This window comes from Bos javanicus, chromosome 22 (assembly GCF_032452875.1).
Source record: "Bos javanicus breed banteng chromosome 22, ARS-OSU_banteng_1.0, whole genome shotgun sequence".
Lineage (NCBI taxonomy): Eukaryota > Metazoa > Chordata > Mammalia > Artiodactyla > Bovidae > Bos > Bos javanicus.
Genome location: NC_083889.1, coordinates 44,412,439 through 44,436,610, shown reverse-complemented (window position 1 = coordinate 44,436,610; position 24,172 = coordinate 44,412,439). Strand labels below are relative to the sequence as shown.

At 37.0% G+C, this 24,172-nt stretch overlaps 2 protein-coding genes across 11 annotated transcripts in view; one reads left to right on the top strand and one right to left on the bottom strand.

Moving 5' to 3' along the window:
• The window catches only part of CCDC66 (coiled-coil domain containing 66), a 42,437-nt gene extending 34,403 nt beyond the window's left edge, over positions 1–8,034 (top strand). For 5 of the 6 annotated variants that reach the window (XM_061396624.1, XM_061396623.1, XM_061396622.1 and 2 more), the window contains 5 exons: positions 1,273–1,769; positions 2,620–2,660; positions 3,243–3,484; positions 3,741–3,859; positions 5,093–8,034. In XM_061396624.1, coding sequence (XP_061252608.1) covers positions 1,273–1,769; positions 2,620–2,660; positions 3,243–3,484; positions 3,741–3,859; positions 5,093–5,179 — 986 coding nt within the window. In that variant the 3' untranslated portion in view covers positions 5,180–8,034. Of the gene's footprint in view, positions 1–1,272; positions 1,770–2,619; positions 2,661–3,242; positions 3,485–3,740; positions 3,860–5,092 lie in introns of those variants that run through there. The other variant, XM_061396626.1, reaches the window with a different exon arrangement.
• Positions 4,036–24,172, bottom strand: part of TASOR (transcription activation suppressor) — a 51,426-nt gene continuing 31,289 nt past the window's right edge. For 2 of the 5 annotated variants that reach the window (XM_061396617.1, XM_061396620.1), the window contains exons 15-24: positions 20,699–21,105; positions 20,114–20,255; positions 18,344–18,403; positions 13,876–14,810; positions 11,025–11,147; positions 10,137–10,296; positions 9,584–9,692; positions 8,203–8,381; positions 7,865–8,029; positions 4,036–7,059 (exon numbers count right to left, since the gene is read on the bottom strand). In XM_061396617.1, the coding sequence (XP_061252601.1) occupies positions 6,527–7,059; positions 7,865–8,029; positions 8,203–8,381; positions 9,584–9,692; positions 10,137–10,296; positions 11,025–11,147; positions 13,876–14,810; positions 18,344–18,403; positions 20,114–20,255; positions 20,699–21,105 (2,813 nt within the window). In that variant the 3' untranslated portion in view covers positions 4,036–6,526. Of the gene's footprint in view, positions 7,337–7,864; positions 8,030–8,202; positions 8,382–9,583; positions 9,693–10,136; positions 10,297–11,024; positions 11,148–13,875; positions 14,811–18,343; positions 18,404–20,113; positions 20,256–20,698; positions 21,106–24,172 lie in introns of all 5 variants that reach the window. The other 3 variants (XM_061396619.1, XM_061396621.1, XM_061396618.1) reach the window with 3 other exon arrangements.

Sequence of the window (24,172 nt, the reverse complement as noted above, 5' to 3'; positions counted from 1 at the left end):
AAACAAATACATGAAATGCACTATCAGGAGCAATCAACATTTCCCTAAAAATTATAATCTTGCATTTCTAAGTGAAAACCAGGACAAATCTTTTTTGGAAGTTGGGTTTAAAAAGTGATCTCTATTATGTGATGGTAAGAATGAATCATCTAAGATTCTGATATGTGCTCCAAGTTGAATGACCCTTAAAGGCCTTATGCTGAATGAAATAAGCTGGAGTTGAGGGGAGGGGGCAGTTGTGCATGGAGGCACAAATACTGTATATTAATAGTTTCACTGGTATAAGGAATCTGGGGTTCATGAACAAATTCACGTATGGATAGTAGAGTGAGGTTGCTGGGGTTTGGGAAGGAGGTGGAGTGGGGAGTTACTGCAGTGGGTGCAGGGTTTCTGCAGGAGGTGTTGATTGGTTCTAGAATTGTGTGGCCTCATGGGTGTGCTTGGTACCACTGAATTGTGCACTTAAAAAGGGTTTAATGAAAGATTTAGGAAAACTAGAACACTTGTGCCTTATTGGTGGGAATGTAAAATGGTTCAGCTGCTATGGCAAACTGTGACACTGCCTCAGAAGATTTAAAGTACAATTACTGTATGGTCCAGCAGTCCCACTTATGGGCGTTTACCCAGAACAGCTACAAAAAGTGAGGTCTTGAATAGCTGTCCCCTGACAGATGAATGAATAAAAATGTGGTATATACACAATGGAATCCTTTGGGGTATGTGTCTACAGACACACACACAATGGTGTATTACTCACACTTTAAAAAGGAGGAAATGCTGACATATGCTACAGCTTGGATGAACCTTGAGGACATTATGCTAACTGAAATAAGTCACAAAAAGACAAATACCTTAGATTCTACTTGTGTTTATAGTGGTCAGAATCATACAAGGTAGGATGGTGGTTGCCACCAGGTGGCAGGAAGGGGGAAGGAGTTGTTTAGTGGGTATAGAGGTTTTTCTTTGTTGGAATATAATTGCTTTACAATGTTGCATTAGTCTCTGCTGTACAAGGTGAAAGGGCCATATGTATGTAGGTATCTCCTCCCTCTTGCGTCTTCTTCCCACCTCCCCCATCCCACCCCTCTAGGTCAATACGGAGCACTGAGCTGAACTCCCTGCTTTACAACAACTTTGGAATTTATTTTCAAAACAAAGTTTTTAAGGGCAATTTTAATACCTTTGAAAAGATGGTTAAGATGGGTAAGTTTTGCATTATGTATATTTTACCACAATTTTAAGAAAAATTAATCACCTGAAACTTTTTTTTAGATGACTTAAATATAGGAGTATTTACCAATACAGAATCACGCTGTGGATCGGTGTCAGAGAGGGAAATTATAAATTGTTCATCCCCTGAGATTGCTGCAGAATTTAATGAACAGTTTAACACTAAGAATAACAAGCAAGAACTAGTAAGTCAGATTAAAGGAGCCAACTTAGAAAAAGAAAACAGTTGGTATAATGACCAGTGTAATCAGATCACAAGAAGAGAGAAGCAAACAAAACATATGAAGAAGTGCCCTAAAAGGCCTGACTGGAACATAAATAAGCCACTCAGAAGGTATATTCCCGCGTCAGAAAAGTACCCTAAACAACTTCAAAAGCTGAGAGAAGAAAAAAAGGTAAGAAGGCAGATGGAACTGCTTCATTTGATTGAAAGAAGTAATCCTGGACAAATCTCTCAAAATAGAGGCACTTCACCAGAAGTTCTTCTTTCAGCTCATCAAGAAACTGATCCAAGTTTCAGGCGACAGCTAGTCAGAAAGGTAAAGCTGTTCTAAAAAATACTTTTTAAAATGCATCAAAGTTTGTAGAATGAGACTACAGTTCCTCACATGCATGTTTTGACAAGAAATTTGCTTTATTTTATACCAGGGGTCAGCAAACTATGGCCCACGAGCAAAATACTGTATGTGCAGAAGCAGGCTGCAAATGTAGTAACTGCCGCCTGCTATTGCACATGCAGTATTTTAGGAACACATCCATGCTCATTCTTGTGTCTGTGGCTAACTTCACGCCGCAAGAAAAGTTTTATCAGAGTAATTCCAACAGACACCACGTGGCTTACAAAGCTGAGTCTATTATCCTTTACAGAAAAAATTTACACTTAAACCCTGTATAGATTTCTGTATTCAAATACCCATTCAAAACTCGTTTATAGTCTGTACATAGCTTCCCTGGTGGCTCAGTGGTAAAGAATGCACCTGCCAATGCAGGAGACCTGGGTTCAATCCCTGGGGTGGAAGATCCCCTGGAGAAGGAAATGGCAACCCACTCCAGTATTCTTGCCTGGAGAATCCCATGGAGAGAGGAGCCTAAGTCCAGGAGGTTGCAAAAGAATCGGACACAATTTAAAGACTAAAACAACCAGTGACAATGAATATTTGAACCAACACTCATTGAGAGAAATATAACCCATATATCCAGAGGATAATGGGCAAGGTCAGGAATGACTGGTTTGGTTTCTCTGGAGAAATACCTAGCCTATTATTACCTAGTATCTGTTGCTCAAATCATTGAGAAACATTGTAACAAGTAAACCACTACAGTTATTTGTGGGGATATATGGAAATGCTGTTATTTACTCCTTTCTACATTTGTATATCCATCATATAGGAAGAAGAACCTCTGAGAACTAATTGTTTTAGCAGGGAAAGGTATGTTATGGTTTTCATTGCTACTTAGCGCTTTTTATGTGATATAACGGTCAGCCTAAGCAGGAATGTGACATTTTCTATTAGCTCCAGATTTAAAGTGTTGATTTTCCAGATGTCAACAGTGGAATAGACATTCTCCTTGGATTGAGAGGAGAGGGAAATGACTGGTTAGCAATAGAAAATAACCAATGGTAAATTTAGAATCGTTAGATTTTTATTCTCTGCTTTTGGGTATGAACCATCTGGTTTAGAGTTGTCTCTGAATGTGGCTCTAATAGCAAGTTTACTTCAGGTGGCATAAGTTGTTAAATTTAAGTTTTCTCCCTGTTCTAAAGTGTGTCTGTATATGTATATCCTCAGGAAGTGGTAATAACTCCCAAATTAATCCCATTTTATTGGCTTATTTTAGGAAAAATTATCATAAAACTCAAGCCTTTTACACACAGTGTTCCCTAAGATGTTATAAGTACATTTAGAATAAACTGAAAAGTGACTGAAGAATAGAAAATGCTTAATCTAAAATAAAAGACACAATAGTTGATTAATGCTCTAAGTCCTTTATTGTGTTTTGGGAAAATACAGGTCTCAGTCGCCACCAATTCCGGCAGTGAAAAGCAGAACGCAACAAACTCAGACACTAAAAAATAGTAATTATGAAAGAGAGAATCTGATATCGGGACATAGTCAAACAGAATTATCACCTGGGATTTCTGATCCATTTCATTTTATTCCGTATGTCCGAACCAAGGAGGTCTATTACCTGGATCCAGATGCACCATTGTCTAGGCCTGTAACTCAGAATCCTCAGTACCAAAATGCACATGGTAAGTAAATGTATCCCCACCCTAAATTCAAAATCCAAATTAGTATTTGAGTAATACTAATAAGTTTTACCCCAGGAGGGGTAGGATTTCACTCTTTTGGAGTCAACTGTAAAATTTTGTATTGAATATGTATTACTTAAATTGGTGCTTTCCTAGGATATAAATTAATGAATCCCTAGAAAATTATAGCATAGGGCTATTTCATAGTATCAAAAATGTATTTGATTTTTGTCATTTACATCCTGTCTCACCTCAGACCGAGAACAAGAGCTGTTTGCCTCTGACCATCTCAGGGACCCACTTCTTAATCCTAACTTGGTGAAAAACAGGGATCGACAACAAGCAATCCTTAAGGGACTATCAGATCTGAGACAGGTATGAGCCTTTCAAAAGTGTAGGTGTGACCATATTCTGGTGGAGGAGTGTTAGAATGGCTAAGCAGTTACTTAAGCCAGACTGATGATTACATGACTTAGGTCACCTCTTTTCTTCTATTTGATTCACATTGCCATCTCTAAGAGTATTTCTTTCCAGCATGAAATCATGAGACATGAATATTAAAAGAACTTTATTGAATGAAAATGCATACATTTGAAATGGCAAAGCATGATCAATAAGGCCCGAAAACAAGTACAGTTGTGGTTTAATTCTTAGTAATGCAGTTCACAAATTTTTTAAAATGCATGTGTTGGCTGTGTTTAGAACAGAGCATTGATGTAAGACCCAAAGAGCACTATATACTCAGTGTGAAATTACATGTATCGTCTTACCAGACTTTTTATCCCAGACCAACTGTGACTCATTACCTTGCTCAGGTAAAAATTCCAATATTTAAGTCTATAACTTTTCTCTATCAGGTAGCCTTGAAACAAACACCTGTTGCTGTGCTTTAGAAAATAATGACATACAAAACTGTGTTTGCAGTTAGTTTTGATTCACAGTATACTTTTCCAAAACAAACTGTAGTTTTAGGAGTACTTTTTCCATGTCCAGTCATTTACAAATGCCTCTGTATAAACTTGTTGATTCAAGTGTTAACAATTTTTTTTCTATAAAGCTAGAAAATCACCCCCACTAATACAGGATTATCAAGAATCCTTTAGCTTTTTTACACGTTAGCATTGGTTACACCTAGACTGAGTTTTGTAACTCAAGCTTGGAAATTCACACAGATTTTACTTATATTACCTTTCAAAATGACAAGCATAGTCTAGCTTAGAGGAGACAAAAGTTGTGAGGTTAAGAGAAAGAATGTAATACACATACACCTTCACCTGTATAGTGACCATGTCGTATTTCAGCAGGGCCTTGTGCCAGCCACTAAGGTTAATGCAGTCAACATATACACTGGATGTTAAGGGAGACTCAGGATCTTTTTAAGACATTTGAGGAAAAGGTAAGGGGGGGTGGCACCTCTTTAAGGAAAGCCATCCATATTGGTTTTATGCTAAAAATATGAAGACAGTCTTACAAATCTATAATAGCTATATATAGTAAGTACAGTATCCGAGTGAGAAAGTCTGGTATAAAAATTGAAAACATGTTTTGAAAGTAAATATAGAATAGGGTTAATTTGCACACCTTACTAACAAATCAATGTGATTTCAGGGCCTTCTCCAGAAGCAAAGGGAGTTGGAAACTAATCTCATGCCTTTAGCTGCAAATCAAGAAGAGAATTTTAGTTCTTCATTTTAAATGTAGAAAATTAAATCCTTCATTTGTGTTCCAAATTATAAAATGTGGTTGTTGCTTAACTGTTTTTACAAGTAGCCTAAATTTATTTTTTAAATGCTTATTTAAAACTTGTACATTATGTAGAAAAATGCTGTGTATGTATATTATGTATTTAAAACAATAAAACAGTTTCATAAAAGCTCAGTTAAGAAAAAGTTACCTGCTCTGTCACAATGTGGGTATTTATCTACTTACCTTAACACAGCCTGGAGTTTACAGATTATGTTCTTCCACACTTTACATGTAGGCTTACTAATTGAAACACCACGTATCTATTATAGTCTATAAAAAGAGTTTGAAGAGTAGGACCTACAGTTCTTTTAGTGGCCAAAGGAAGGTCTGATGTCCCAACATTACTAAAATAGCCCAGATTCAGCTTAGGCTTATGAGGAAGTTTTTTTAAGTCCTTTGATGACTTTAAAAACGTCTACAAGTTTGTATTAGTAATGAAGAAGCATTTTTTTTAACCAGTACATGTGGATTCAAAATTTTTATCTCCACCATGTACTTTGGTACAGCACTTAAGTGCTTACATACCACCTGAAAAATATACATGTATTTTTTTCTAACAATTTAAAAACCTGTAGCAAAGTTGGTTTCAAACTGTAAGTGCCTGTAGTAACAGAAACCTATCTTTTGAAATATGAAACTGAATTTGGTTAAGTCTAAGGACCACACAAGCACTGAAAAAAATAAAAGCTTGACCAAAATTTTAGTAACAGGCAAAATTACATGGTTAAGTCTAAAGATAAAAAATAATGCTGCCTGGTATTAAGTCCTAAGTACATAGTTTTATAACCTAATGAAATTGCTTTGTTCGATAAATCCTGAGGTATCGAGCCAAAATCCTGTAAATATTTATTAACATCACTGGCTTATACCTGTGTAAAAACACTATACAAAAGCTTAAATAAATACAATAGTTGATACATCATTTCAGCAAAAGTATTTGGGATAATCTGACATTAGAGGAAGAAAAGTAAAGCCACTACTGTGCACTATCCTTTTGCAAATATCCTAGTTTTATATATAAAACAAGCTTCAATTTGAAGCCAAAGTACAGATGACATATAAAGTGTAAAACTTAGAAGTGCCAACATGAGATAATTCAAGTACAATATATGTTAAAAATATATATATTTATTTCAATTTTCAGAGGCTTCAACTGTTACAGGCCATCATGATTTAAATAAGAGGGGGAAAAAAATGAGAAAGGAAAAACCTTTTGTTTAAAGAAATATAAATTGTTAATTCACTTTTAAGAAACAGAAAAAGTCCATAACAACCTATTTTTAAAAATTACTGTAATTATTTCTCTTTTGAAAACGGCCTGCAAGAATCACTTTTCCACCAACTTAATGGAGATGGAGAGTTCTCTCTATCCAAGCTTTGAGTATAAGCAGATAAAAAGTCATTTTCACTTTCTTGAGTCTGACTTGATGAAAGGGCATACGGTGTGCCCAAAAATGTCTGATGAGTGAGAACATTAAAATGACTAAACTGATGGGACATATTTAATCGACTGTGATAAACCTGAAAGCTGCTATATGAATCTTGTTCAGCTGAATTACTGTTCTCTCCTTCAGAGCATACTCTATCAATAGAAGCTCTCTCTGCAGAATCAATTTGGTAAGTCTCATCTTCTAATAAACTTTTTTGCAAGTCAAGAGACGATTGCAACTCAATGTGAATATTGTTTTTTTGATCTGTTCCACGTGATCCTTTGGTCTCTTTCTCCAATATTTCTGAATGAAAATTGCTGCATACTTCTATTTGTGAGATTTCATCCCCTGAATCCAGAGACATATCCTCTTCATCCTTTTCATCGTTTTCTATAAGAGCTACATTTAAAAAACAAAAAGTCCTCCTCTATTGAAATACACAATTTGTTTAAGTTTTAAAATTATACACTACTCACACAATATAACGCGTCAGGGTCTGCAAGTCCACAATCCCTTAAAGCTTGGTCTTCTGCCACAAGTTCACTTAGTCACAACACTCACACTAGGTGTGAATGTCCAGATAATCCGATGCTAAAAGCTTCTGCGAAATGTGTTCACGTTTAATGTTGGGAAATCCCAACTCCCAGCTCCAAAGGGGTTAATGTCAAAACAGCATCTAAAGTTATACGGTAATTCAGTATTTGACAAGACAAATATAAAATAAAAATTCTGACATCTAGCTTCACTGGATTACTACTAAACTGGTTAGCTCTATCAAATGTTCGATCATCTCTGCTTTTCCTCGAAAACAAAAAGTACATCTTTCATTTTACATAAAACCTGGAACCAAAGCAGAGGCCATCTCACAAAAGACTAAAGCTATGGATCTCTCTACTACTTTATCATTAAACTGCTTTAAATCACAACAGAAGCCAGTAATACTTACATTACCTCCAAAGAAAATGCTTACTCTATATAAGTATAGTATGCAGTCTACCATTAACAGCTTACACAGACTACAGTATAATAAATGAGATTTTTGTATATTCTAAGTAAAAGAATGATAAACGCCTTGAAACACTTCCCCTGAAGCTGTTTACACTGAGGTGAGCAGTTTCAAAATAAGTTTTCATTATATGAAATCAAAACAAAACCATTCTTTTTCTGTCTACCTTAAAGAAAATGAAAACTACTGAAAAGTTACCTGACTGTGACTCAAGATTCTCATTAGCACCAAGCAATGGAAGGTTTTCTTCTGTGATTGAGTTGTGATAGCCCACAAGGTTTTTAAAGTTTTGCATGAAGTCTTCAGCAGTTGCAACCACTATTCCATTATCAGTATAACTAGAAATCATCTTGATACTCTTTTCTATTTGGGGGAAAAAATGTTGAATATAAAACACTTGAAAATATTATAATGCCTGTCCGCAGCCCTCAAAAAACCCTCCTCCACATTTTCATAAACACCCCACACAGTACCACAAAATCCTTTCATCCACATTCCTGTATTCATAGTAGAAAACTTAAGAGCATTTGCTTTACCTGTTAAAAAGACTATGTGTCGGTGCTGTATGTTCTGAGCCTGAAGTCTGATAAGGCAATCCAATTCTGGAGCATTTCGAGTTTGTGAATCACAATTGTGGTACGACAAAATTTCAACCAGATGTTTCTTCTGATAGACATTCAGTAGTGTCAGCAGACTTAGAGCTTTAGCATTCAATCTGTGAAATTAAGTAGGTTCAGTATCTGATCTGCATCTCTAAAATTTAGTATGGATGTTTTCGCTTGAAATTAACAGCATAATTTCTCAATAGAGGCAACTGATCACAACCACACTGCCTAGCTCACTGCCTGATGTATGGGTGCTTCTGAGTTGAGTAGAAACTGTGCAATCCCATGGTTAAAGGCTTTCTCTGGGTCCAAAGCCTGAAGACCAGTTACTCAGTTCAGACAAAAATCTCAACTTACTAAATAAACTTCACTTCTCTTCAGCTTCACTAATTTAGAAATGTAATGAAAGGCGTAAAGGACAGAAAGATATAAATCTTTCCTTCCAAAAGAACATGGCTCTAAGCTATCTCTACCTCCGGACACAAGGCAACCTGTGGCAGAAATTACTGGCTGTTGTCAGAAGATGAGGGTACTAACTTGAACAGGTTATACCTTTGGGCCTCAGTGTTGGTATCTGTTATAAAAGACTTGCCCAATGCCTACACTTCACATGATTTGATGTTTTTAAAAAATCAAATTCAATGAAAATTTAAAATTATTTAGGCCTGAATTTCCCTAATTATGTGCCATGGAACTTCAACAGGTACAAGAAGAAAAAAAAAGTTGTTTGGCCTATGTTTTGGAAATGCTGACTGACAGAACGTAAACAGTATCCTTAACCACAGTTTCTCAGACCCTTAACTGTGTAAGGAAGGACATTCCATGGACTCTAGCAGTCATCTGATGACAACAATCATTTGCAGAGCCTCTCAAGGGACTAGTTACTATTCCAAGAATCACACTTTGAGAAGTGACTTCTGGACGTGTTAGAAATCACTTATTTACACAAATTTATGAACTAATCATAGAACCCCTTATGTCAAAAATAATCCTTGTCTCATGTGTAGTATTATTAGAGTAACTGGGATAGGACCTGATCTAGCATATATACAGTTCCTTGGCATATATACAGTTTCATTTAAAAAAAAAAAAATGCTGATTATCTCATTTTATAATTCTAAACCCAAATGGCAAAGGTCATACACCTATCTAGAACTTTGGCAAACCTCTACATAAATAAGAATACCATTTCGGCTGGTAAAAGATACCTATGACAACCAAGCAGCATCTATCATCTATAAACATAGAGAACAAAATTCTGTGAACAAAATGTTAAAGTCAACAACCAATATAGTTATTTTTCTAACCTTACCTGCCTAGTTCCTTTAGTTTTTTCTGAAATTTACAGTGGACTTTCCATTGCCATTTTCCTTCTGGAGTACTAAGTTCTTCAAGGAATGTCAAAAAATTTTTAAGGTTCTCTGTTAGAGATAATGAAGTTTATTTTAAATTCAATAAATAAGTCACTCCACAACTGAATTATGGAAAACATGTTTGCTGATATTACATAGGAACACCTACTTTCCTATGTAGTATTTTCTTTTTTCTCCCCTCAAAGGGAGACAGATCTAGCAATCTCTCTAAGATCTAATAAAATAAAATCTACACACAAAAAAACAAGTTAACAAAAACCAAAAGTAATCTAAGTGAAGCAGGTGCAGAGAGCCCTGCTTTATGCCAGATTTAGAGGAAGTTATTCACAGAGTAAAAGAATGGCAAAGAAATGTGTAGTAATAAACATTCCAAAAAATGGTGGAAATTACCTGGCTGGCAGAATGGACAATACATGAAAAAAGTACGAGTGGGCCACTTATGAGAAAAACCAGAGAAGACAGAGGTTACATGCTTAAGAGAATAAATCTTACCAATTGTGATTACTTCTGGATTTAGAATGGATTCATCGGAAACAATAAAACCTCCAGATACAAATAATTCATTGTATGTATGATTTTTAACATCATCCAGACTATCAACACCAGCAAAACTAACACAAGGGAGCTTCTTTAACGTCACCAAACAAGGTACCTATTTAAATACAAAAATAAAAATAGAAATAAGGATAGACTAAACTGTGAAATGTACAAGAAACGTACTGTGGCTCACCTGTACTAACTAGCTAGGGTGTTGCCTCTGAAAAGTCAAATGCAAAAATATTTACATTTTTTCCAAATATACAAACTAGCATGTACTGGGCATCTATGTTGACAGAACACTCTAAGGAAGAGGCACTTATAACAGACCTGGAAATTCATCATTCAGAATGATGAATGCTAACTTGTCCTGCCCTGCGAGTACTGAGAATTCAAATGAGGCAAGAGCCTGGAACAGTCACAAAAGACTTCAGAGAGCAGTGGTGCTTGACATAGGCTCCTAAGACTAGATGGGGCACCCCCAAACCCGAGGGGCAGGGAAACTGGTTTGGCAAACAGCAGGTATAAACAGGTTTTCCAAGGACATATGAATGAAGGTGGTAACAACAGAGTCAGCAGACCCAGTGGCATTCAAGGAGTCAATGTTCTTACTCTTGACTAAGCAATAGGGAAGATATGGGATAGGCCACAATTGAAGATTTTGCAGAGGTGCAAACAGGAATCCCACAAGTCAATTCACAGAGCACAGTGCAGGTCCTAGATGTCCCAAGCGCGAGGATTTATCTCCTTTAAAACTTAATATTTTAAAAACCAACAGCTTCAGTCTCAAAGACAGTAGAGATTTTTTACAACCAAAGTAAGGAATTCAGTGGAATAGTCTACCTTGTGAATGAAACCTGCAATGTCTTCATTTTGAATAATAATCAATAGTTTATCTAATTTTGATCTTCTTTCCAAAAACTGTTCTGGGTGACACTCTGTATTGCCTAATTTGATAAGATACTCCTGTTGAAAAGAAAAAACACAATCAACATTTGAAAGTCTTCTTGCAAACATCCATTTAACACCAGAAATGCAAGATAAACTGGTTATATTTAACTACTACTGGACTATAATTAATGATGACCTTTATACCAGGGCCCTCAGAGATCAAGGCCACTCTTAGAGAAGACTCTGAAGCTCAGAGCTTTCACGGTCACAATCACAGCATTACAAATCCTATGCAGTCAAAGCCAAGTAAATGCCAGCTGGGGTAACAGAACGGAAAGAATGGATTAGCCCAGGTTTTTAACTTAGTACTTATTCTGGGCAACCACTCCCTCCCTTCCATTTTCCCTTCCTTTTAAAGCAGGCCCTTGATTTTCTGCAGCAGTTACCAGTACATTCCTTCAAAGTAACAAAGCATTTTTCCAACTGCTGAAGCTCATTTAATTCACAACCACCCCAAGATCATTCATACAGAGCTTCAATATGTACAGTGGTACTTCATATTAATTAGCCCTGCCTGTCAAGTCTACACCTTCAAACAAAACAGACTCTCGGAATAACGCCTCCTACCATGCTGGTGACACAGAACTACCTCAAAGGACACAAGGTAAGCAGTCCCGGCAGCGTTCTCTCTGCTTGCTGGGGGAATCCTGAACCCTGAAGCAAAAGGCAGGATTCTGAAGGTCACATTCCTCATTTCAGACGCAGGAGAAGATTAATTTTCTCATGGTTGGCAAGGCTGGTTAGATAACCATAAATCTAAACCAAGCTTGCCCCTACCAGTTTTTAAGAGCTGCCTCCAAGTGTCACACCCACAGAAGTTGTTTCTGTAGCCCTGAAGCATCTATGTTGTTTCATTTCACTCTAGCCGCTAAAGCCTCTGGAGAGAGCCCAGAGCAGCTTACCGTCAAGGTATGAAAAAGGAAGTAAGTGTCTTAATAGAGCAGCTTATAATTTTTGGTCTGTTTACACTAAGAAGCTTTAGATGCAAGTTTGTTTTATATAAGAGTATAACTCATAAAGCAACAAATCATTTTGGTTCCATAAATATTCAGGAAGTTTAAAACTTTATAATAATAAATTTTATTATTTTATTCATTTATTTATTCATACTCTAACATTTTGCAAAATTTCTAATGGGTATTAATTAAGAGTTAAATTCTGGTCTAATTTCCTTTTATTTTTAAAATAAACATCCTTTTTCTCTTCTATATAAAATAAATAACAAATATGATTTACTCTAAGCCATAATGATTAAAACCACCATTCATAAGTAAACACATTTATTTTAAGTGTCTTACAATCTTTAAAATACAGTGGGAGATGGGAGTTACGCTGAGCGCACTGGGAACCGTGCCAGACCCACTCTCATTGAGCTCCACGCCAACGTGCAGTGATGCCCCCAAAGACGTGCAAACATGTTGCTGGGGGTGAAAAAATGTGGAGAAGCTCAATGCTTCAACATACAGGGCAAATATGCAACCAAGAAATTCCTGAAAAATCTGGTTTCATCTTCCCAAGGAACTACATGGAATGAGTAAAGGCAACATGCTGAGCACTTGGCTGCCTCCACTTCCATGCTCTTCACCTTCCCCTGAGCAATCATGTCAAGTATGCCAACATCAGAGATCCCCAAACTGACAAAGGCTCACGGAGTGTCAAAGCATGGAGTTTCTGAGGCACTCTGGGCTGTAAGTCACTTACAGTCCCTTCTGCTTCCTCTAACTAAAAAAGCAGAAGCTCATCATGGTAAGTAAATTGCATAAACGAGAGCAGGCATATTTAAAAAACTAAGGCATTCCCTTACTAAGGAAAACTAGGGCTTGCTTCCCTTGCGGCTCAGCTGGTAAAGAATCCGCCTGCAATGCGGGAGACCTGAGTTTGATCCCTGGGTTGGAAAGATCGCCTGAAGAAGGGAAAGACTACCCATTCCAGTGTTCTGGCCTGGACAATTCCATGGACTATACAGTCCATGCAGTTGCAAAGAATCGGACATGACTGAGCGACTTTCACAGAAACAATGACACAAACAAAGCATTCCCTTAAGGAGTTAAAATGCTATACAGTTTAGTGAATACTAATTGGCTAACTACTATTACTATTTAATCACTAACCACTAATATAATTGTCCCATGTGTTATGAATTTTATCTGTCTCTGTGTATTTTTTTTTTTTAAATCAACTGCCTGAAATGCTAGTCCACTCCACAGGTTGAGTACAAAAACGATTCCCTGCAATAAAGAATCTTTCATGATTGGGTACGTTTTTCAGAATTATGTTTTTTGATCAATAAGGGCTACAGGGAACCCTGGCATGACCAGGACATCAATAAACACCAAAAGACACCATCATTAGGTCATCCCGGATGGTTTTGGTTTTCTATCTGACTGATAAAACGCCATGAGGTAAACAGTGACAACTTCATTTCTCTGCATCTCTCCCTCTGCTTTGTTAAAAAACCCAAGAAACATTTAAAATCTCTGAATCAATACTGTAAAGGTATGGCAATATGTATGCAGTTGGTCTTTAAAGTGACACTATGCAAAATAAGATTCAAAATTCTAAGATGTATAGATCATAGGTTCTGAACTTAGTTGAACTTACTAGTCTTTGACTCCACTCTGCATTCAGTTATAAAAAATAATATGGTCAGCATTTAAAAAACAAACAAAAAATCCATTTTATAGAGGTCAGACTCAACAACACAAGTTTAGATAGCATTATGATTACCTTCTCATTTAGTTACCTTTATTTCTTTACAGAGCACACTCTCTTCTTCTTCATGAATATAAAATTTCACAGTATTTTTCTGGACATCTTTCATGATTTTAACCAAACTGTTAAATACTTCAGGTTCTAACTGGCTTATAAAATTTGAAAGAGCTGGCTGGGCAGAAATGTTTACATCATTGGGTGATTTTGCTGTTTCTTTTTCTATTGGTTCCCGGGCAGTGTCACCAGGTACAGTATGATCAGAAGTCACCATTGGCTCTGTGGCTTGATATGGCTGGCTCACCGCTACTTCAGTTAAACCCAAAGCTGAAGCGGAATGCTGCTCATGAGAGCTGGCGTCTTTCAAAGGGTCACTACCAAGTAGTTCAGGACGGTGTTTACTGTTGAAGTCGCCTGAAGAAACTGGAATGACATGCCTTGCCAGAGGACTCAGTGCTATCTTAGGACAAGAATCATTAAGACTGACTGGTGGCAAATTCCCACTCTTGGCTGATGCTTTGATAATAATACTATTTAGTTTCTCATGCAAGCCATCTACAAACTCCTGCACACCAGCTTTAGAAGTCTTAGAATATATGAACTCGGAAAGCCGTTTCATCTTCTCTTGCGTTGAAAAGATAGGTGTGGAAATTCTACTGACATATGAAACATTCTTTTGCTTCAGAATCTCTTCTATCTTCCTAGAAAAGAGATTGTACTCTCCTAGCACTGTCCTCTCTGTGGTCTCGCTCGCTGCGGGCGGCTCTGGTGCTGGCACACACTGCTCCTCCACTGCCACCACCTGACCTGCCAACACGTCCTCCTCAGTGGTGCCCTTCAGTGTGTCTGTAAATGGAGAGGATGGAAACTGGTAATCAGAGCTTCTCTGTCTACTTATTACCCGGGGGTCATTAGGAAAGGCCTCCTGTGGTGGCAGACACACCAGCTGTTCTTCTGGTGATTTCATACCTATACAGGAAGAGTTTATTATTACAAATGCAATCCAATATTAATCTGAAATTAATCTCATCTGAAAATACAAACTCATAAATAAGGGGGGGGGGGGAGGCCAGGTCAACTATATATTTAGAACAAACTATGTATTGAAAAGTGGAGTAAAAATCTCAAATAATGGTATGATCCTATCACCTATGTGCCCTTATTTTATGGCTGCTTTTTGTATTTCAGTAGCTTAAATGACAAGTCTGAATGTTACTTTCTTTGATTACTTTTGAAGTAATCAAACAAATGCCAATTTAACATCACTACACATTAACTCATTTGCTTACTTCTGCTTCCCTACCTTTCCATACACCTGACTCTAACAGACATGTTTTAATCAGAATAGTTGCAACAGCTTGTTCAACCCCTATAATCTTTGCGAAGTAATGCCCACTACTGTGGTAACACCTTCTTAATATGAAAACTTTTGAGTGTAAGGCAAGTCAAAGAACATCAAGCTGAAATGCTGTGAGAATAAGTTGCATTCAGGATCTAGGATAATTTTATCTGTTTTCATATTTGCTCTCATATATAGGGCTGTTTACCTATGGGGTTGCATAGTGGATTTGCTACAATGTTAGCGACTTATCAGGGCAAGAAAGGCTCAATAATACAGGAAGAGAACATATTTCATAGCTGCATTAACAGTAATGCTTTTTGATAGCACTTTTTAAATTTTGCTTGGAAATAATTCCAAGAGAAATCATAATAGCTATTTCCCCATTTGAGATGAGGAGATCATTAAGCTAGCTAATGCTAATGGAATTATAATTTTTGATTCTTGACAACTAGAACATAAATCCTAAATTCTTCCCCTCACAAATCCTAAATTCAACCACAGTATGTTTTTGAAACTGCATTTCAAAACAGGCACCCTAAATCTCTCTGTAAAAAACAAGGGGAAAATATGTTTACAGCAATTTGTAGTAAAACTTTATTTCAGTAAAGACAAAGTTTTGTTATTTCTGTCTTCAAGTTCCTATTACATAATTTTATCTTTCAAAATATTACTAATTTTTCTTAAATCTTAGCCAATATTCCCTAACAAATTGCTACTACAGTATATAAAATGTTACATCTAGACCAGAAAGTCCACACATAGTTTTAGTTTTCAAAACTGTAGTACTTTTAAGATATAGTGGAATCCCTATTAAAGTTTATACCCAGGTATAGCAGTGTAACTTTCTCTATATAAAACTCAGTTTTGATTTCCCCCACATTCACACTTTTGTAAATGTTTAAACAGCTCAGCACTTAGTTTAAACAGCTCAGCATTTAGTTTATGACATTTCTCTACCAACCCCAGTGGTTACCATGAATCACTGCACCCATTAAGTACTGCAAAGGCACCTGTCAGCAGGATATGAAGACCATTCAGGAGGTCTGTAGGTAAAAGGGAAGGGGAACAAAATATCTAGTGTACCAGTTCAGAATCACAACTGTATGAAACTGAACACCAGAAAAAAATTCAAGTTCCATAGGAATTCTGAACACATTTCTTAAATCTGCAGTATGGCGTTTAGTGGACATATGAAATGTCAGGATGGATACTTAAGAAAATGTAACAAGGAACCCCTTGGTGATCCAGTGGTTAGGACTCTTACTGCCAGATCGGATCCCTCCCTAGTCAGGGAAGTCCAGATCCCACAAGCTGTGCAGTGCAGCAAACAACAAATAAGTCTGTAACTAACGTTGATTGATTGGATGAAACTACATGTGTGGCCCAGGGCTGGAAGACATTTTTTGAAGTATTTTTGTACTTCTTTGACATGTACCATGTCAAATATCTGATTTAGTGAAATAAAAAATTTTAATTGCATCTCATGAAACAGATCAGTTAGGGAGGACATTTAAAAACTTCTGAAGGAAAAAAAAAGGCTTCTGAATGGTTTACTATTAAAAATACTTGAAATACATTCTCCCAGAGTTTTCTGCTATAGTTAAGACCAAGAAGCTTATTCCTAAAGGGCCATGGATAAAAGAAACGTTTTAAAATTGAATTATAACTTAAATTCATTTGGGGAATTTTCCATATTCAAAAACTAAACCAAATTCCCTTTTGAAAATGCAAATGATCACCATCTATTTTGTACAGATTCCCTATTTTTATTAAGATCAAAAATTTCATTATTTTAAAAATTCTTCATAAATGGTTTAAAAGAAATACACGTCAATATCCTAACAGCACGTTTCCTACTGACTCTCATTCAAGCGTTGTGGCACTGTGGCTTCTAGGTGCAAGGACAGCAGTGAGTTTGCTAAAGGTAACATCATTTGTATTTTTATACTTTTAACAGCAAAATATGAAGATGGTATGCCAAATAAAGACTGCAGATGCGGATGGATCATTCTGAGACATAAACAAACTACTGACTTCTCCCAATAAAAAAGAATTACTGATAGAAGCAAAATATAGATGAGTCCCAGACATAAAGCTGTGTAAAAGGGCCAAAACCAAAAGAGTGTAGGTTCCATCTACCTTAAATTCAAGAGCAGGTCAAACTAATCTATGCTGAAAGAAGGAACATTAATGGTTATTGTTTGGGGCAGGGAGAATACTGACCGGGAGGATGCAGAAGGAAGCCTTCTGGGGTACTGAAAATGTTCTACATACTGATTTGGGAGGCAGTCACCTAAGTGTTTACATATGTAAAACTTCATCAGCTGTAAAGATTTATGCATTTTCCTGTATGTCATGTATCTATTCTTCCCATTTTCTGCCCCCCACACCCGCAATCGTCTTTTCCTAGGAGGAAAAAAAGATCTTGAAGAAAACTATTAATTCAGTCTTTTTTTTTTTTCCACCCTCAAAGACAAGAATAACCACAAAGATCTCCTAAAATTAAAGTAACTTAGCTCTTCTTCCAAACAGAAAAAACAACACAAGGTTTCTGAAAGAGTAAGATAAAATGAAACAGAAACAAAAAAAATCCAGACCAAATTCCAAGCAAGAAGAGTCAGCCTGTGGCCAGCTGCCAAGATACTGAACTGAGTTCAGACAAAAGAGACTGTCTTCCAGGCACCTACTATACAACAAGCGAATCAGTAATATATGTACATGCTTCTCTTACTATCTGTAGAAATTAGTTTTACAAATAGAAGAAGAATTCAGTCAAAGAAATATAAGACTAGGAATAATGTACCTAAAAGATACAATGGCCTCACCTCCTCATATTTTTTTTAATTTAAGAGAAACTTGAAGACTGCTTCTGTAGAAGTGGATTAAGAAAAATATTCTGGTCTTTCCAAGTCCTTATATCAGACAGAACCTACTGTAGGTGAAAAAAATTTAATCTGTGAATATTCAGTGACTCCCTGGAATATATTCTTTATATAAGAATATTTTATATAAATGAATGAATATTTTAAATACAATAAATAGTGTCCAAATTTTCTGTAATTAACAGACTTAAACTGACGCCCTCCTGACAGATGACCAGAACTGCAGTAGCAATTCTGAAGAAGGGCACATCGACGAAAAGCAAAGAGAGCCTTCTCACCTGCTGCTTGTTTCTCACCATGTTTTCCCAGCTGGTCTTCTGGGCTTCTGGCATTCCCCCCTGAGGGAAAGCAACCATTAGAATTGTACACTCTCTTCAGATACTGGTGACAACCTTTCAAAGCACCCTTCCAATAACCCCAAATGCTAACAAATCCAAGTATTCCTTCGTGCACCTAAAATAATCCTGAAGGGTCATTAAGAAATGGGAAGTTGCTTTCTTTTCCCTTCAGGTGATGATGGAGTATCGACACCTAGATGCTGTGCCTTCAAATGACTCTGAAACCAACTATGAAGGTGTCTAAATGATTAAAGTTAGGATAAGCACCTTGTACAGACTACTTCCTTATTCAGTTTGCCCAATTCAAACCAACTTCTCCAGCTGCTGCTCTACTATCACTTCTGGGCCTTGTGCCTCTCTAATAAGGTATCAAGTAGATAAAGGTGCTGAAGCCCACAGAAACTCATCAAGTTTTTAGAAATTCTTCAGAGTCCTTGGAGGTCTCAGTAGCTTTTAGGTCATAAGCCAGTCTGCTTTCAAGCAAAAACTGGTTTTTGTTTTTCTTTTTAAAGGTTAAATAAAGATCAAGGAATGGAATACATGTGCCCTGGACATATTTCCCCAAATGCTTAGCTAACAAAGATGAATAAGAACTTGGAATACTAACAGTATCTGTATGTGTGGGTGTGTTTATGTGTTTGCATAGAGAAATTAGAACACTGCAAAATGATCTTTCAATATCTGCTAAACTAGTGATAAAGAACCCGCCTGCCAATGCAGGAGATGTAAGAGACACGGGTTCAATCCCTGGGTGGGGAAGATCCCCTACAGGAAGGCGTGGCAACCTATTTCAGTATTCTTGCCTGGGACCCTGCTGGGCTACAATCCATAGGGTCTCAAAGAGTTGGACATAAATGAAGCGACTTAGCATGCTCACACGGAGAAGGCAATGGCACCCCACTCCAGTACTCTTGCCTGGAAAATCCCATGGATGGAGGAGCCTGGTGGGCTACAGTCCATGGGGTCGCTAAAAGTCGGACACGACTAAGTGACTTCACTTTCACTTTTCACTTTCATGCACTGTAGAAGGAAATGGCAACCCACTCCAGTGTTCTTGCCTGGAGAATCCCAGGGACTGGGAAGCCTGGTGGGCTGCTGTCTATGGGGTCACACAGAGTCGGACACGATTGAAGTGACTTAGTAGTAGTAGCATGCTCACAAACTATTTTTGCCCCACTATAAGCTTTGTAAGGTTCTATAAGCTTTCTAGGGATATTTACATTCAATCATTTCAGGGCATTCTCCACAATGATCCAATTTCTTGAAAATAACCCAATATTAAGCAAGAACTGTTTATTCACTTCATTCTAAAAGATGAACCTTAACATGAACACTTCTTAGATGATAGTTTTTGAAGTTTAATAATTTGCAAAGACAGCATTTAATTGGCTGCCCAAAGACTCTCATTGACCCCTGTAGCTACCTCACCTTATTAGAAACCCAATTTCTGCCAACAATTTTCATTTGCAAGTTGCATGTTCAACTCGATAGAGAAAGTATATTTTAAATCTTTCTCTTTTCAATAGGCTCTTTTGCAGATACTGACCAAGAACACAGCAACACTCAATGATGAATATCACATTGCTCAAAATAAGACACTGAAGATATCAGAGCCAAATAAGCCCCAAGAATTTCCCAGATGAAACCCTTCAGAAAACTACTCCCTAAGTAAAACCAAGCAAACCTAAGTTCCAGTGCACTTGTTCTTACCTGTAATTGGAATCAGTTTCCAATGTATCTCAGTCTCTTCAACATTATTTGACTTAGATTGTCTATGGAATCCATGTTCAATGGAAATAGTAGGACACAAACTGCAATCTTCAAAATTATTCATGCTAATTAAATTTGGATCCTAAAAATTAAGAGTACAGATTCAATACCTTTCTTTTCAACTAATTTTAAAGTCAAGAATGAACACCTTTTTTCACAGCAAATGCTCAAACCTCAATCTAAACATTACAAATGAGTAAAATTAACATGATAAAGGCATTATACTCTCATCTCAAATACAAGTGAATGACTAGCACTTTCAAGCAGCTCCTGACAAAACAAGTTGTCCTGCTGTGACTTTTTATCACAATGGTACATCTTAGACTGTATGGGCAGCAGCAAGAAAAACACTTGCATTCATCTCTTTGTAACAAGGAATAACTTACAAATACTATCTGGCACAGACACTATTACTGAAATGTGTATCATGTCTTTGTGAAAAAGAAAAACAAGCACACCCACATGCTCCCTTTCACATAAATATTCACAAAAGCAAACAAAGATAATCCGATGATAGAGGCTTACTTCTTTCAAATGGAATTTATGGTCAGTGCCTACTTCATTGGTAGAAACACCAACAGGATACTTTAAAGATGATGGATCAACGTCTAGCAACGGGCTCTGAGTATCCTTAAAACGTGCGTTTTCGATTTTTGCACCAGTAGGCTGCTCATATTCTTTCTTATCCAGGGCAGAGCTCAAGTCATACTCATGCTTTTGCCTCATCTCTTCGTAGGCAACATCAGAGCTCAATCCTAAGGCCTTGTTGACTGTGTCTGTCAGGGATGCATCAGAATGACGTGCATTTGCTAGTGTTTCTGACAGCCAATTAAACAGCCTATGGATGTCAGCAACGCCAGAGTTAGAGGTATCCTGCTGCTGCCGTCTCAAGTCAGCTTCATGCCCAAGTGAGCCAACAGGCTGTGGGGACTCTGAAGGGAAGAAGAAAGCCATCTCTTACAGTTTGGAAGCCAAGCATAAATTTTTAAAAAAAATAAATATATACAGATACATACACCTAAAATTTAATTATAATTTGACATTTATAGGCAAGAACTCAATCAAATCACCTGCTGTGAGTTTACAAGTATATCCACCCCTTACTTTCCAAACATGATTGATTCTAAAATTTTGCACACAGGTAAAAATTCCCATTAAATGAAGTTTATTGTCATCATATCTTGAAAATTCTATTACAAAATGAGCTCAGATATCATGTTGGTAATGTGGATAATACATATAAATAACTATACTGTAGTTACCTTAAACTCTACCACCAAAATCCTAAAAATCAACGAGATACTTGACAACAGAAAAATACCTATCCTTACTGTTTTGCAAAGTGTTCAAGAAGGGTATGCAGAATACACTTAAATGTTCTAAAGAAATAACAAAAACCCATGACTTTGATTTTGATCTCTCCAGTAACATTTTGTACTAACCTTATAACCTAAACTTTATCTTAAATGACTAGATTACTTAAATCATAACAAAGCTGAGGTATTAAGAGATGCAAAATCATCCCAAAGAAATCTACACCAATCTTGCAGTAAGAACAAAAAGTATTAGGAGAGAAAACATATCAGACATGGCTTCAAGCAAGTATAAATGTGGGTTATATGCACCACCGATATATTTAAAAACTTGTAAAGACAGTAGACATTCAGAAAGTCATGTGCTTTAATACTTAAGGAGGGTAAAGCTAGGGTGGATGTTGCAATTTAGGTAGTGCATAATATACCACAGTCCCCCAAATTTAGAAACAGGGTACATACTGTACCTAATTATACGAAATTAAAGAGAAGGTAAAATAATCTAGAGAGACAGAAAGCAGACCAGCAATGGAGTGCAAAGAGACAAATTCAAAGAAAGATAAGGCAATGTTTGGAGATAATGAGAATATCCTATATATTGGAGTGGGAGTAACAACAGCTATAAAAAACTGATCAAAGTGTGCACTTAAAATGAGTACACTGTATGTAAATCATACTTTAACAAGTTGATATTAGAGGGGATAGGGGAAACAGAAGGCCATCTCTTAATAAAGTGAGTGGGGGACTTCCCTGGTGGCACAGTGGATAAGAATCCGCCTGCCAAAGCAGCAGACACATGCTTGATACCTGGTCTGGGAAGATCCCACGCGCCATGGAGAAACTAAGCCCATATGCCCCAACTACAGAGCTTGCGCGCTGCACCTACTGAAGCCATGCGCCTGGGCCTGAGCTCCACCACAGCAAGAAGGCCCACACTGCAACTAGAGCAGCCCCTGCTTTCGCAACTAGAGAAAGCCTGAACACAGCAATGAAAGACCAGCGCATCCAAAAATAGAGAAACAAAAATAAACAAATAAATAAAATTTTAAAAAATAAAGTAAGCTCACCACCAAATCAAGACTAGCATATTTTAAAAGTCAGAATCCAACTTTTAAATCTTTACTTTCAGACTCAGAAATAAAGTGTGAAAAATGACTGTAAATGAACACAAGTGAGGAACACCTAGCCATGCCCGTCTGATGTCACTAGTTCTGCCTTAACCATTCTATCCGTTTCCCCAGCCCCTCTCTTCCCTGTTTCTCAGTTGGTCCACTATAACTAGCATGGCTTTCCCACCATTTTAATTTTTGATAAGGCCCGATTTCCGCCCGCAAGTATTTCTTCACGTCTACAAATTAGCCACTTATCCGCTAAAATGGTGCCAAATGTTAACTATCTTGCCCATTACGTGTTCAGTGCTAGGAAATAGGAATGATGCTTAACAGTCGGTCGAAAGTGACTTCAAACATGGATCAGTGAACTACATAACTTTAGATAAAATTATTTAACTTCTAAGATGGTTTTCTTTACCTGTAAAATAAGGATAATAATATCTACCAATCAAGAACTAAGTCTATACACATAAAGCAGCTAGCAAACAGTAAGCACTTAACTCTCAAGATAGAAGTCAACAGTACATGATAGTATGGATCAGTAAACACCATCAGGCTCAGAACAGCAGAAATCCAGGAGAAGGGAAAAGAGATGAAAAGTATCAAGGAACACAGCCAGAAAGCTAAGGAGGGATTGCAATTTCAAAGACACAAGGCTTGAAAGAAATGAAAGATGCTTTGTGGGAAAAGAAAGAAGTACCAGGCTGACCATTATGTGCCTGCTGGGGAGAGTGGGAAACAGGGCTACTCAGACTGGACATGGCCAGGCTATAACAAAGCCTTGAAAGCTGAGTTGGTTCGCAAATTAGTAAAACAATACTGAGAAGAACATGATACAGAAATTAGCGTTAGAAGCAAGGAAGGCCACCTAGTACAGAGTCAAGGATGAAACGCTGGAAAGAGAAAACAGATCAAGTGAAGAAAAAACCCTGAAAGTTACTGAAAAGAAGAGCACTGTCAAATAGAACTTTCTGCAGTGATGAAATGTCTTCTACCTGTGCTGTTCAGAGCAGCAGTGTGGCTGGTGAAATGTAGCTGGTATATAATACAGGAAATGAAATTCTATTTCATTTTAATCAATTTAAATTTAAATCATTTAATCTTAAACTGAATAGTGCTGGAACAGAGGAGTGAAAAGTTAACTGAGGTTGCAGAGACTGATTAGAGAACAATATAATAAGGGCACTAACCAGTCAGTTCTGAGACATGCTGAATTAGAAAACACATGAGTAAAGCTGCTTAGTAAGAAACAGGAGGACAGTCATATCTACTGTAATTAACAGAAACAGCAGCAGTACAAAATATACTGAATGCAAAGGGACATATTTCATGCCTATAGACTAGCAGTGTTAAAAATCTAGATGAAAAGATCCTTAAAACTACTAGCAATACTGAAACACTTAAGAAGAATTTGTCTCTTTCTGTCACCTAAAAACAAGAAAACTAGAAAAAATAAAAACCCAAACAAATTAGTGGACTCCTAGGGTAGGAAAAAGAGTGTACATCTAAGAAATTTTAAAGCTCAGAAGGCTCTTCATTAATCAACATTCTAAAAGAACTCAATATTCAATTTT